Here is a 14549-nt window from a genome sequence, read left to right on the forward strand (position 1 = left end):
AATACTTATAATTTAATTTTTTTAAATTTAATTTTAAAATACTTTTTAAAATTAAATATCAAAACTCGATAGTGTGTCCGACGTGATAAAGTCTCAGTTGGCGACTCCCTTGGCATCTTGTCACGATTGAGTCATGGTCACACTGGCAGCGAGACATTCTGGTCGTGTGTCATCCGCGTTGCGATAATTATTTTCTTAATTCAAACGAAACTATTCCGAAGTGGGCGTGATCAATCTGCTGGAGCCCTACACCCGGTTGATAAATTACACAAATTCAAAGTCGATTAAAAACGGAACAAAAAGTGCAGTATACAATTTTGAACATCGCGGACGCGTTGCCATAAATCATCAGCTTTTCACGGTGGTTATTCAGCGGAAAAGTGCATTTTGGTGTAACACCTCTTGGAAATCGGATATAGATGTGTTTATAAATCTACTAAGCGATAGTGTTTAATTAACAGCCTCCAAGATGAGGCCGCCCAGGAGTAATACGAAAGCAGCATTTTTCTCGCTTCAGTTTGGATTGTTATGCCTCTTATTGCTGGTCAATAATGGCATTAAATCGGTGCAAGCAGGTAAAAACCAGTGTTTCCCATGGTATAACCCTAGAATTCAGATCCTTTCTGTTCGATTTCTCAATCAATATGTGACATAAAACGTCGATTGTTTGTAAGCCAACATTTTGGGCGTGTTCCCCAAAGCTGGAGACTCGCTCTTCCATTTTCTTTTGGCCCGTTGTTCGCTTTTTAACTCGCTCTTTGCGATCGTGAGAGTTAGAGAGAATCGGAGAGCGCGGAGAGCGATCAAAAGGTTGCTTACGAACAGCGGTGGCAAAACAAAAATGCCGATTAACAACGCCCGTTTTTTACTCGTTCTATTGGGCAAAGACGTTGGGGGTTTAAACTCTTGACTTCCGCATTTTTTATGAAGCTTCCCGGGGGACCAATGACTAAATTTGCCGGCTGCATCCCCAGTTGTTTGTGTCTTTTTTCCGGCTTCTCAAATGCGCATGCGGCAAGTAAGAAGCATCTGCTGATTGATGATGCTGTGTGAAACACGTGATTTTATCATTATCCTTCCATATGTCAACAGACTTAAGCGCTTTTCCCCACAAAATTTCCACATTTCTTGCAAAATAAACAATCCAACGTTCATATGCAAACATTTTTATGACTAAAAATAAACAATGCCACGCAATTAGTTTGCCACTTTCACGCCTTGAAGCGTCGAAAGCAGACAGCCGACATATATCCTCCCAGACTCTGGTCGATTTCCATAATTTATTTCGATTCTTATTGCCCCGAAAATAGCATCATTCGCACTTCAAGTTTCCCCCAGATGGACGGAAATGGCTTTTCAGACCTCGTCATATTTGTTTCATTTAGAACATTAGCCAGATTTTTTTTGTATTTCATTTTCCTTCTAATCACCATTGGGCAATTATGTAGCGAAAAAGTAGTTCAAACTGGCTATATACATGTATTATTTACTAGAAGATTGTCATGCGTGTTTCCTCGGTTTCCTTTCGAGCTTATCAGGTTGATTTTTTCCACTTCCACTCCACCCAAGGCTCAAAGTCAGCTTAAAGTGCCCACGAACTCCGAATGACCTCGCAAGGGTTGTTTTCCCCCACTCCCACTCCGTTAAGAAAATGCCAGTGTGCTGTTTGCCTAGGAGGAGCTCCGGCTGCACCCATTATAAACAACTCCATGGGGGTTGCAGCAGACAGGGGCAATTGTCTGGATTTCCGACACGACCTGGCCCCCGTATCCGCACGTTTTTGTCATGGATCCTAGAGGCCACAAGACTCTCGTCAACGGAAAATATTGTGGTGCAAATATGAGACAAGAATCTGCCTCTAAGAACAGTGGAACCTGCTTAATGAGAAAATACAGAATGTGTGTGCTATATACCTACATCTTTAATAGTAAAGTAATTTAATTGTAAATAATCCAAGCCATAACATCTGGATATATTCAATTGTATTCGGATTGTCTAAATTCATAGGAACTACCTTCGGACTTCTTTTGAAATCTAAAGATTCAATTGTATAGATTCTATACATATGAGATTTATTCATTACAAGCAATTTCAATCGATCTTGTTCGACTTCATTTCATTTCCCCAGAAAACAGAGAATTAAGAACTCTCAAATAAAATAGCCAATATTTACCCCTCAGTCTCAAATCGATTTGTTTACTTCTTGCTGCCTTATAGATGTGGCTTTCTTTATGGGCCCATAAAAAGGAGGCCAATGATTATGTCCGGCTGAAGTACTTTAGCTTATTGGCCGCCATCCAAACAGATTCTTCATATCTCAAATTTAATTACGCCCGTGACAGTTTGCGTTCACTTTTTCGCCCGACATTGTACACTTGTATATGGGTCATGGAATTCCGGATATTTATAGATTCATATTGCACTCTTTCAGACGCCTTCACGGACTATTTCTCCGACTACGAGTGCAACCAGCCGCTCATGGAAAGAGCCGTCCTCACGGCAACGTCATCCTTATCGGAAAGAGGACCCGACAAGGCGCGACTAAACGGTGAGTAATATTGATTTGTTGTTTGAAAGTTGAGTTGCCTTTCAGTTGTTTTTATTAGCAATTATTATTTTAAAATGCTGCGCCAAAACCCATAGGAAAATGTGTTTTTAGCTTCCAATTATATTATTTCCAATATATTATATTTATTTTGTCCTGGCTTTAGATTTTAGGTTTATTAGATTGTTTTGTATATGCCACATATAAGTTTCCCCTTATTTTCCATTAGCAAGTCCCACAATTCATTTAAAACTGCTGCATTATCTAAATTGTAAATGGGAATACCCCGCATTTGGTGGAGCAGTATATTTGCAGTATATTTATAACGCGTAATCGCTGGAGTATTTTTACCCTTTCCACTTGTGGCCATACTGTATCACAATAGCGAATTAAAAACAACATTGCAAAGCGAAAACGCCCCGAAAACAATGATTATGGAAAGCAATTAGATAGCTGCAAAACGCATCAAAATGAGCAAACACATCTGCACCCGCTGGGCCTTTGACCTGGGCAGCTGGAGGCCGACACTTCCTCAACTGAGCCAGGCGGTGGCCTCAATTCAACCGGAGGAACGAGTTCGGCTCATGAAGTTCCACTTCATCGATGACTTTCTGTCCTCACTAATTGGCCGCCTTTTGATGCGGAAATATGTGAGCACCTGCAGTGGATTGCCGCCGCCGGAAGTTAAGTTCGCCCGGGATGTGAGGGGTAAACCCTACTGGGTAAGAGAGGGCTACGATGGGCCACCTCTAAGCTTCAATGTCTCGCATCAGGGAAGACTGGTTCTTCTGGCTGGCATTACGGGAGAGAGCAGTGATCCCGACTTTGGAATCGGCACAGATGTTATGAAGATCGAGTACAGTGGTGGCAAGTCGCTGCCAGAGTTCTTTCGCCTGATGAAGAGCAAGTTTTCTACCGATGAATGGAGCTATATTGGAAAACCACATCATGATGAGCGAGAACAGGTTAAAGCCTTCATGCGTCACTGGTGCCTCAAGGAGGCGTACGTCAAGGAGCTGGGTGTTGGCATCACTGTGGATCTGCAAAGGATCAGCTTCTCTGTGGACAGTACTCGAAGTTTGGAGACGGACGTTTCCCCTCTAATCGGTACCAGCCTGCGTTGCCACGACAAACCTATGGACAATTGGCATTTCGAGGAGCATTTACTGCAGGTGGACTACTGCGCTGCCATTGCATTCCGGAATTGCTTGCCACAAGAGCACGGAAGGTTTAAGTTCCTTCGAGTTGAGGATCTTCTCGTGAAGAGTGAAGAGTCGGAACTGGAGGAAGTGATCGCCTACTGCCAAAAGGCGCTTCTTAAGCCCTACAAACGATCATGATGTCTAAGAACTATGCGGAATCTAAGCCAAGCAAACGTAGCTCCTAGAAACAGCGTTGTTATCCCTAGAATAAACATGCTTTATATTTTCACAATAGTTGTGTGCCCGATTTGGAATAGTTTGTAATCCTTGTGTTGTCACGTTGCGCTCAACCCCCCATAAAACATCGTCTCTTTGCCTGGCACTGGATAAACAAACGCTACGAAACGAAGCCGGAAATATGCTTAAAAGGCCATAAACCGAAATTTAGGAACCCGTAACTGGGACTCAGACAGGAGCCAGACATTGGTTTTGGTTGAATTTATGCGCCAGCAGGCAGGATAACCATCCGCAAGGGTAGCACTGAATGGCTCGTTTATTTGAATTATTTTTGGCATTGCCGAAAGTTTTATCGATGGGAACACGATGGCTGGCTGATATGCCCGTTGCCAACGGAGGACAAAGGAAACTTGAATGCGGTATAAAAATATTGGGGAATGGAATTTGCGTTGAGAAATCGCAGCAGTCTGGACTTTCTCACACTATTTTGTCACACCTGCTTGCAATTTGGCGCGCAGAGCAATTAAAACAAAGGCACACGACTGCAATTGTTTATGCTTAACCATTTGCGAACTCTCCCATTTTGTGTTGACACCAACTCAACCCTCGGGTTGCCCAAATCCTTTCCTTTCGTTTTTGGCAGGGGTTGATCCTTGTTCTGAAGGACCTCGACCACTTGCAGCTGTCAATCGCGATCGCCCCTAAATTATGGTTTATTAATTGAAAACACCCCCTGCTAGAGATTTGGCGTAATTTTAAGCCCTTAACCCTTAGTTTTCGGCAATTATAGAGCGTAGACCCCCATTTGTTTGCCCACTTAAGGTTTATTTTATGTTGCTTTTGTTTTGGTTTAAATTGTATCATTTTTATTTTATTGCCCATCATCCCATGACCATTTGCGAACCCCAGCTGGCACCTCGTGGTCCGCGAAGAACTCGGACTTCGACCAGCGTCTGATTATTGACCTGGGCGTGGTGCGGAACGTGACGCACATCGCCCTGCAAGGACGACCCCATAGCAATGAGTACGTCACCGAGTACACCATTAGCTATGGCATAACCGATCTAGAGTTTGCCGACTATAAAGAGCCGGGCGGCAATGTCAAGGTAAACAATTGATCTCCACATACAATTGGAAATGTGTGTCGCTAATCCTAAATGAAATGGAACGCTTTTGGTGGTGGTTTATTGCACAGAAAAAAAAGTTGTATCCATTATACTCTCCTGTTTCATATATGTAACATATCGATGAGGACACATTACTTTTTTCTCTGTAAAAAAAACCTATGGTGGTTGGGAGAACCCTTGATCCGCAAAAGCGGATTAACATTACATAAATTCATTAACACTTTTGCTTGCTTTAGTGCTTTGTTTTTTTTATGATTTAATTAATCCCGCATGCATTTGTTACTTATTTGGCTAATGGTTCTGTAGATTACTTCTGTTAAAACACCCACACCCTTCTTTGAACTCTGACACTGCGACTAACTAGATTGGTAAATGCACCTTGTGCAGGTAACGCTGCTTGGACACCGGTCGAGAATACGTATAACCACTTTCTAACACTCGACCTGGGGGATCCGCGCACGGTGCGCAAGATCGCCACCATGGGGCGCATGCATACGGATGAGTTCGTGACGGAGTACATTGTCCAGTATTCGGACGATGGCGAGTTCTGGCGCTCGTACGTGAATCCCACCAGCGAGCCGCAGGTACTGTGACTAATCCTAGACTAAGACTACAATAAGAAACACAACTAATCCTGGCTTAAAGGATGGCGATGGATTAATGCTTCAGGCTCTGGCTTTGCACTACATTCTTCTTTGTTTATTGAAATGTTCTTAATATTAATATACCTATGGTATCCATCACAGATGTTCAAGGGCAACTCCAATGGCAACTCCATCCACTTCAACGTCTTTGAGGTGCCCATTATCGCCCAATGGGTGAGGATCAATCCCACCAGGTGGCACGATCGTATTTCCATGCGTGTCGAGCTCTACGGCTGCGATTACAGTAAGTGATGAAAGGAGTTTTCGATAGTGTTTTATTTCTAATCGTCAAACCTTTTCTTGCAGTCTCTGAGAATCTGTACTTTAATGGCACTGGCTTGGTGCGCTATGATCTGAGGCGGGAACCCATCACCTCCACCAAGGAGTCCATCCGATTCCGCTTTAAGACGGCCTTTGCCAACGGAGTGATGATGTACTCGCGTGGCACACAGGGCGATTACTATGCCCTGCAGCTAAAGGACAACAAGATGGTGTTGAATTTAGATTTGGGATCTCGTGTGATGACCTCCTTATCGGTGGGCAGCCTGCTGGATGACAATGTGTGGCATGATGTTGTGATCTCAAGGAATCAAAGGGACATTATCTTTTCGGTGGATCGTGTCATCGTACGAGGACGCATCCAGGGCGAGTTCACTCGACTGAATCTTAATCGGGAGATTTATCTAGGTGGAGTTCCCAACGTGCAGGAGGGCTTGATTGTCCAACAAAATTTCTCCGGCTGCTTAGAAAACATCTACTTCAATTCCACAAACTTTATTCGAGTTATGAAAGACAGCACTGAGCTGGGAGAAGGATATCTCTTCACCAGGGTAAACACCATCTACGCGTGTCCTTCGCCTCCGATTTATCCGGTAACTTTCACCACCCGATCGTCGTTCGTCCGTTTGAAGGGCTATGAAAACTCTCAGCGCCTCAATGTCTCCTTTTATTTCCGTACTTATGAGGAAACTGGAGTAATGTTGCACCACGACTTCTATTCGGGTGGTTATGTTAAGGTCTTTTTGGAGTTTGGCAAAGTGAAGATCGACCTTAAAGCCAAGGACAAAGCACGAATCATTTTGGACAACTACGACGATCAGTTCAATGATGGCAAATGGCATTCGTTCGTTTTATCCATCGAAAAGAATCGTTTGATTCTGAATATTGACCAGAGACCAATGACCACAACAAAGAGCCTACAGATTGCCACTGGAGCACAGTACTATATTGCTGGTGGAAAGGATAAAAACGGATTCGTCGGTTGCATGCGCTTAATTTCGGTGGATGGAAATTACAAATTACCCCAGGACTGGGTGAAGGGCGAGGAGGTTTGCTGTGGCGATGATGTCGTCGTCGATGCCTGCCAGATGATTGATCGCTGCAATCCAAATCCTTGCCAGCACAAAGGTCTTTGTCACCAAAACTCCAGGGAGTTCTTCTGTGATTGCGGACAAACTGGCTATGCCGGAGCCGTATGCCATACTTGTGAGTTTCCACAAAGGATTTGCTCGATATTTTGACTTATTATTTTAATTTTGTTATTTAGCTAACAATCCATTGTCCTGCTTGGCTCTTAAGAATGTGCAGCATGTGCAGCAGCGTGTGAACTTGAACCTCGATGTGGATGGCAGTGGTCCCCTGGAACCTTTCCCAGTGACCTGCGAATTCTACTGTAAGTGAATATCACTCGAATTGCATAGAACTCAGTCGCTTCCAATTATTTCAACTTCTTCATGCCTTAAAGTGAAAGAATATTATTATCAATCAAGCTAAAATATATATCTTCGGTAATGTACCAGACATTTTATGGTTTCACATATGTGTGGATGCAATGTAATGTAATTTCATAAACTTATGACATTGATGTTCTTGCAGCGGATGGACGCGTGATTACCACCCTCAGCCACAGTCAAGAGCACACCACAACTGTAGATGGCTTCCAGGAGCCGGGCTCCTTCGAGCAGTCCATCATGTACGATGCCAACCAACTGCAAATCGAAGCTCTGTTGAATCGCTCCCATAGCTGCTGGCAGCGCCTTAGCTACTCCTGCCGCTCCTCCCGACTCTTCAACTCTCCATGTGAGTAGTAACGCGATTTCTTAAATTGATTCAGAGTTATAATGTTTGTATACAGCTGAGGCCGGTAATTTCCGCCCCTTCTCTTGGTGGATCTCTCGCCACAATCAGCCGATGGATTATTGGGCTGGAGCTCTTCCTGGATCTCGTAAGTGCGAGTGTGGAATTCTGGGCAAGTGTCACGATCCCACAAAGTGGTGCAACTGCGATTCGAACAGTCTGGAATGGATGGAGGATGGTGGTGATATCCGGGAGAAGGAGTATCTTCCCGTGCGAGCGGTGAAGTTTGGTGATACTGGAACTCCTCTGGACGAGAAAATGGGTCGCTATACTCTGGGACCGCTGCGCTGTGAGGGCGATGATCTCTTCAGTAATGTGGTGACCTTCCGCATTGCCGATGCTTCCATTAACTTACCACCATTTGATATGGGTCACTCTGGAGATATTTATCTAGAATTCCGTACCACACAAGAGAACTCTGTGATCTTCCATGCTACTGGACCTACCGATTACATTAAGCTAAGTCTCAACGGTGGCAACAAACTGCAATTCCAGTATCAGGCGGGAAGCGGACCACTAGGCGTTAATGTGGGCACAAGCTATCACCTGAACGACAACAACTGGCACACGGTGAGTGTCGAGCGCAACAGGAAGGAGGCGCGTCTGGTGGTTGATGGGTCTATCAAGGCTGAGGTTCGAGAGCCGCCAGGTCCAGTGCGTGCTCTGCACTTGACTTCCGATCTGGTGATAGGCGCCACCACTGAGTACCGCGATGGTTATGTAGGATGCATTCGTGCATTGCTGCTGAACGGAAAGATGGTTGACTTGAAGGATTACTCCAAGCGTGGATTGTACGGCATCAGTACCGGCTGCGTTGGTCGTTGTGAATCAAGTCCATGCCTAAACAATGGCACGTGTATCGAGCGATACGATGGCTACAGTTGCGATTGCCGCTGGAGCGCATTCAAAGGACCTATTTGCGCAGATGGTGGGTAATTGAATACTGCAGTAATTGCATCTTATTCAATTTGCATTTACTTATTGCAGAGATTGGTGTCAACCTACGCTCCAGTTCGATTATTCGCTACGAGTTTGAGGGCTCCTTCCGCTCCACGATTGCCGAGAACATTCGCGTTGGATTCACCACCACCATTCCGAAGGGATTCCTGCTTGGCTTCTCTTCCAACTTAACTGGCGAATATTTAACTATTCAAATATCGAATTCTGGTAAATTGATTTGCACACACTTTTAAGTGTAACCACTTAATTTTCAACTTGTCTTTCAGGGCATTTGCGTTGCGTATTTGATTTTGGATTCGAGAGACAGGAAATCATTTTCCCAAAGAAACATTTTGGTCTAGGTCAGTACCACGACATGCACTTTATGCGGAAAAATGGCGGATCCACTGTTGTTTTGAAGGTCGACAACTACGAGCCGGTCGAGTACAACTTTGATATCAAGGCCTCAGCGGATGCTCAATTCAACAATATCCAGTACATGTACATTGGCAAAAATGAATCCATGACAGATGGTTTTGTGGGCTGTGTGTCGCGAGTTCAGTTCGATGATATCTATCCCCTGAAGCTAATGTTCCAGCAGAATCCTCCCAAGAATGTTAAGTCTTTGGGCAGTAAGTATTTGCAGTTAACGAAACATAGTAGTACAACCTAAACAAAACCGTATGTTACAGCTCAATTGACTGAAGACTTCTGCGGAGTCGAGCCAGTTACGCATCCGCCCATTGAAATTGAGACTAGGCCGCCACCTTTGGTGGATGAGGAGAAGTTGCGCAAGGCCTACAACGAAGTGAACTCTGTGCTGCTGGCATGTAAGTAAAATCATTGTTTTGCACTTGAAACCAATTATTAATATAAAACTCTTTTTCAGGTCTGCTTGTAATTCTCTTCCTGCTGCTTATCCTTATGTTCTTCCTTATCGGACGCTACTTGCACCGACACAAAGGCGACTACTTGACGCACGAGGATCAGGGTGCCGATGGAGCTGACGATCCGGACGATGCTGTACTGCACTCAACTACTGGCCATCAAGTCAGGAAGCGAACAGAGATCTTTATCTAAACCGGTCGCAAGAATATGCACATAAATCGTTTATAAATCGCCTTAGACACGCAACAGCGACCATTCAGACTCACCAAAAGATAAAAATTAATGAAAACGAAGTGAAAATCAAACGAACACGGAAAAGGCTCATCACATATTACAGACAGAAAATACTTTTCCACGCACTGCCAATTGTTTTGCGCAAGTGATTGCTAAGATTTGATTTATAATTGGTTGGCTACATTATGCTATGATTTTTTGTATTTTTTGGTTCTGTCTGACGGCCATTCGCCTTTTTTAACTATTGAAATCTCTTTATGGTCACCGAATACCGTCCATTTTTAGTTAATTTTATGAACATTTTGTTTGCGAAATTAAGTTAAAAACTTATTTTAGAAAGCTGCCCGAGGAGCTTACCGAAAGCAACCAACTTTATGTATTTCAACCGCGCGAGTATGTAAGAACGAACATTCCATTATTTTTAATATGTTTTCTCGCTTTACGTTTAATTTAAAATGTTTTCTACTTCACACACAAAAGAACATGAAAATCATTTTGTGGCTAAACAAAATCGGCTACTTTAGAAACACAAAGCATTAAAAGCAAATTGTATTTTTGGAAAATGCATTTTGAACGTCTTGACTTGAAATTTTCAAATATACATTACCATGTGTATATAGATATATATAGCAATAAAAAATATATATAATTACAAAAAAGAGACAATGAGAAAATTAAAATTTTTATCTTTTAATAAAAGAGAACTACAAATATTTGAAATGGGTTGTGTTGGACTCACCGTTTTGGCACTAAGGAAACTACTGGATGTTCAGTCTCTTAAAGTTTATTCAGTATAATTTTGTATACTAAAATATATATGTGTATAAGTACATATAGGCTATTCCAAATATTAATATCTGCATGTTTTTGATTTCCTTGATGTCAAGTCAATCGTAACAATATAGTATAACGCTAATTTTGATTACTACGGTTTTGGTTTTGTGTTATTTGTTGTGGTTTATCTACTAGATGTACTGGAATATTTGGTTTGCATTGATGAACATGTATAATATTGTTATTATCTAACAACAGTCTAAGTCACATGTAACTTGTTAAGGTAGTATAACACTGGGTGGGTCTCCACATCCACTTCCGCTTCTTCTTCCACATCCACAATCCATTATCAATATTAAGTATCCGCATCGTTGTTCCATAACTAATCTACACATGTGTTCATGCCTGTAATAACTGTCTATCGTTGTGACTATAGGGGCTACACCCATCTACTCGTATGTTCCCGGGATGTCCAGGAATGGATTTCACTACATCGTACCTAAGTTCAACTATGGGTTAATGATAATGCACTTAACATCGGTATCGGTCAACGGTTCTAAATGGAAGATTACAGTTTGTTGTATTGATTATGTACCATCGTAGGTTGATAATTAAGCTTATCGATATGGTTGTCGTCAGCTCGCTTTGTCTCAACACACAAAACAAAAAAACTATCACAAACGTTAAATGAAAATACAAAATTCTACAGGAATACAGGATATTCCACACTTACTGCTGGGGCAAGTGCCGCTATTGTCCACCCACAATCCCACAATATTCAGTACCAAAAGCATTCACCTCTAATTGTGCACATTTCCGCTGGCCAGCATCCGGTAGCGATTCAGCAGCTGGACCGCCGCATCCTGCATGGGCACGACCTTTCCGTATCGTTCCTCGTACACCTCCAGCATGATCCTTTCTCACAAAACCGTGCAAATGACGAAGAGCAGCGACACCAGGCACAGCATCAGCACAATATCCCGATGCAGTTTCCGATCTCGGTGGAAGGGTCGCGTGGTATAACACTCGCGGCGCGCCTGTCGGAGGAGCCAAACCGGGACGAAGAGCTGGAGGAGATCGGGCACCATGAACCCGATGTCGCGCACTATCTGGTGGGCGTAACCCTCGCCGCGCACCACATTCATGAAGAACTGGTCGAAGCTGCTGGCCAGGATGTGCAGCAGGGCGATGCCCACGATGCAGAAGACCTTCTTTGGCGTGACCACGTTGGTGGTGTTGGCCAGGTGCATCACTAGCACCGTGGAGAACAGCTCGGTAACCTAGAAGAAATGGAGAAATAGTAAGGATCGTAGCTATAAGTTGGGATAGTACATTTTTCTAAATTTGATTTTGGCTATTTCCGAATATATGATAATAAATTAATTATATATTAATTAATATATATTAATTTTATTATATATAATTAATATTATTATATTAATTACAGTTAAGTTATTTACGTCTTCTGGTAAATGAAAAACATAATTATAATTATTAATTTTCCTTTGCCAACTCGTGACTGTATATTTTTAGCTATTGGCCATTTTTAATTTCGCACTTTTAGGGGGCAGGCCGGCCACTCATTAAAACTTTGGTCGAATGGATGGATTTGCTCTCGAAACTTATTACTCTGCCATACTTCTATTTCCATGAATACGTCTATGTAGACTTGGAGGTGGGTCACTTGGGCTGGAGGTGGATGGTGGGCGGTCTAGTGCGGGAAAAGTGCGAAAATTGTGCGGGAAAGTGTTCGAATTTGAGCGCATATTGTGCAAGTTTTGAGCGCACTCGCGCAGGACGAACTTTCCCAATAAATTATGGATGGCCAGTTATGGCTTAGGGCACAAACATATGACGGCACGTAGTTGCGATATTTGACATTGACTTGTAAGTTGCAATTTGAACTTGTGCACGTTGAAAAATTTGGAAAATATTATTTATCTATTTCTACCTTGTGGTTTAAAATGTATACCATAATACTAAGTTTTATACATTACAAATTTTACAAACAACATATTTTTAAAAATATTTGTTTGCCATGAAAACACGTAACTTGGAACCATGACTAAGTGTATTTATGTATTTAATTTTCAACTTTTAGAACAGGGTTTTTTCCAGTGTTCCCAGCACAGCACTTACCGTGAAGAAGAGCTGGTGGTTCCACTGATTGTAGTAGTCGTCGTTGTAGTAGTTGATGTACGCCCACCAGGCGTAGTAGTGCGAGAATATCGAGAGCAGGAAGAGGAGCAGCATCGAGTACCGCACGCGCTGCTGGAGGATCAGGGCGATTAGCCTCTTGATGCACTCGTACAGGGCAATCACGGCGAACACGGTGAGAATCCACATCTTGAAGCTGTTGGGCGTGGCATTGAAGTACATGTGCTTGTAGGCGGCCACGCCCGACTCGTAGGGTCCCTTGAAGACGGTGTCCCAGCAGGAGCAGGTGCAGAAGTGCCTGTCCACGTAGCGGGCGTAGTTCTCCCAGAAGTACCACAGGATGACGATGTGGGCTGGCGGTATGAGGGCCGGTGCCAGCGATCCGCAGGCGGTGGGCAGCCAGGTGATGTCGAACATGTTGCAAAAATACTGCTTTGGCTTACTAGCTGATGATATGTTGCTTCCGAATTCGTGTCTGTCCTCTGAGTCCTACTCAAAGTTCGCCGGCCATCGCGTTCTGGTTTAGATTGATAAATAGCTGAGAAAGACAAAATATATTACTCATTTTTGTGAATGAGAAACGGGTCCAATTGTTAAATTACATATTAACATGTGAATATCCAAGCAAAATTAGGCAGAATTAGTGCAACATTTAACGGGCATTTCAAAAAGTCATTTAAATATCCCAAATGGAACTGCGACTTCCGTTAGGTATCAGGAAAAAATTCCAAGCTTCTTCTCTATAGCTTTAATTATAGCACCATTAATTATAATTATTAATCGACAAATTATCACTATTGAAAACTCGAATTCGCGGGGCTTTCCATTTTGCAATGCATTGTGTTCGGGATACATGCGCTCAATTGATTTGGCTTTAAGTTATTCAAATTGCCGCCAGTCATATCATTTAAAATCAACTTGAATTGGATTTCAGTTTCTATATACATACTTTGTAATCGTGCAATTATAATAAATAATTGATTAAACACCCATAGATGATGAAGCAGTCAAGAAAATAGTTGGAAAAGAAAAACATCAAGTCACTTTTAAATGTCAGTCAGTTTAAATAAAGAAGAATGTGCTTTAAATTGATAATCTGCGAGAGAACGAAGAATTGTTTGTATTTATTTGTAAATATTTCAATATTTCGCTTTTGGCCAGTGTGTTATTTCTGTTTTGCATAGTTATGAAAATAAACAAAAAGGGGCGCCCAGCACGAAATATATGCCGCCCAGTGCATCGGTGTGCCTTTTTCCATTTTCCCCCCAACATTTTTCCCGAGAAGGCCTGCCAGTTGCCACATTGCCACATTGCCGCATTGGCACACGGCTTTTCGCGGACTCGCCTTCACAATTTGCATACAACTGTGAATGCGAATGTGAATGCGAATGTGAATACGAACGTGAATACGAAAGCGAGTGCAAGTGCAGTCGAGTGACCGAACGAATGCCATCCTCGGCTACACATTGCTGTGCCCAAAAATGATGCAATTATAAATTCATGTGCACCAGGAGCGGGCCAAGGAACGCATCTACGTATCCACGTATCTACGCACGGTGAATGGCATTCCAAGCAGCAGCGCTGCGGCTGCCAAAAATCAGAAGCCAAAGCGAGCGGTCATTAGTACGGACACGATGAACCATCCAACCAGCCAACCAGCCAGCCAGCTCCTCAATGGGCAACTGAATGGGAGTCGGGACTGGGCACGGAGCAGGGGGCATGGGTA

At 43.0% G+C, this 14549-nt stretch overlaps 3 protein-coding genes across 5 annotated transcripts; 2 read left to right on the forward strand and 1 right to left on the reverse strand.

The window, feature by feature from the left end:
- The first annotated feature begins 146 nt into the window (after positions 1–146).
- Positions 147–10449, forward strand: LOC122616167 (neurexin-4). Of its 3 annotated transcripts, none has more exons than XM_043791515.1 (12): positions 147–575; positions 2432–2548; positions 5439–5635; positions 5798–5939; positions 6002–7180; positions 7242–7367; positions 7571–7774; positions 7830–8759; positions 8819–8998; positions 9058–9402; positions 9463–9600; positions 9660–10449. In XM_043791515.1, exons 1-12 carry the CDS (start codon positions 470–472, stop codon positions 9848–9850), a joined length of 3855 nt encoding a protein of 1284 aa, XP_043647450.1. In that variant the 5' UTR covers positions 147–469; the 3' UTR covers positions 9851–10449. The 3 variants fall into 3 exon arrangements, with proteins under 3 accessions (XP_043647450.1, XP_043647449.1, XP_043647451.1); XM_043791514.1 differs by lacking the exon at positions 5439–5635 and adding an exon at positions 4834–5030 and having other exon boundaries at positions 9660–10448; XM_043791516.1 differs by lacking the exons at positions 147–575; positions 2432–2548 and adding an exon at positions 4898–5030 and having other exon boundaries at positions 9660–10446.
- LOC122616168 (L-aminoadipate-semialdehyde dehydrogenase-phosphopantetheinyl transferase) lies at positions 2903–4824 on the forward strand. Its single transcript, XM_043791517.1, has one exon. The coding sequence runs from the start codon at positions 3016–3018 to the stop codon at positions 3883–3885; it is 870 nt and encodes a 289-aa protein (XP_043647452.1). The 5' UTR covers positions 2903–3015; the 3' UTR covers positions 3886–4824.
- Positions 10450–10651: 202 nt separating the features above from the next.
- Positions 10652–13319, reverse strand: LOC122616169. Its single transcript, XM_043791518.1, has 2 exons — positions 12806–13319; positions 10652–11946 (listed from the first exon to the last, which is right to left on the reverse strand). The coding sequence occupies exons 1-2, from the start codon at positions 13238–13240 to the stop codon at positions 11587–11589; spliced, it is 795 nt and encodes a 264-aa protein (XP_043647453.1). The 5' UTR covers positions 13241–13319; the 3' UTR covers positions 10652–11586.
- Between the last annotated feature and the right edge of the window lie 1230 nt (positions 13320–14549).

This window comes from Drosophila teissieri, chromosome 3L, assembly GCF_016746235.2.
Source record: "Drosophila teissieri strain GT53w chromosome 3L, Prin_Dtei_1.1, whole genome shotgun sequence".
Classification (NCBI taxonomy): domain Eukaryota; kingdom Metazoa; phylum Arthropoda; class Insecta; order Diptera; family Drosophilidae; genus Drosophila; species Drosophila teissieri.

What these genes read in the sequence shown, in the direction of transcription:
- LOC122616167 (XM_043791515.1), top strand. Translation starts at nt 470, where the DNA reads ATGAGGCCGCCCAGGAGTAATACGAAAGCAGCATTTTTCTCGCTTCAG. An exon ending in CGGAGCCGTATGCCATACTT is followed by an intron (nt 7,181 to 7,241) that starts GTGAGTTTCCAC and finishes TTTGTTATTTAG; the next exon opens with CTAACAATCCATTGTCCTGC. An exon ending in AGTGACCTGCGAATTCTACT is followed by an intron (nt 7,368 to 7,570) that starts GTAAGTGAATAT and finishes ATGTTCTTGCAG; the next exon opens with CGGATGGACGCGTGATTACC.
- LOC122616168 (XM_043791517.1), top strand. Translation starts at nt 3,016, where the DNA reads ATGAGCAAACACATCTGCACCCGCTGGGCCTTTGACCTGGGCAGCTGG.
- LOC122616169 (XM_043791518.1), bottom strand. Translation starts at nt 13,240, where the DNA reads ATGTTCGACATCACCTGGCTGCCCACCGCCTGCGGATCGCTGGCACCG. An exon ending in ACCACCAGCTCTTCTTCACG is followed by an intron (nt 11,947 to 12,805) that starts GTAAGTGCTGTG and finishes CATTTCTTCTAG; the next exon opens with GTTACCGAGCTGTTCTCCAC.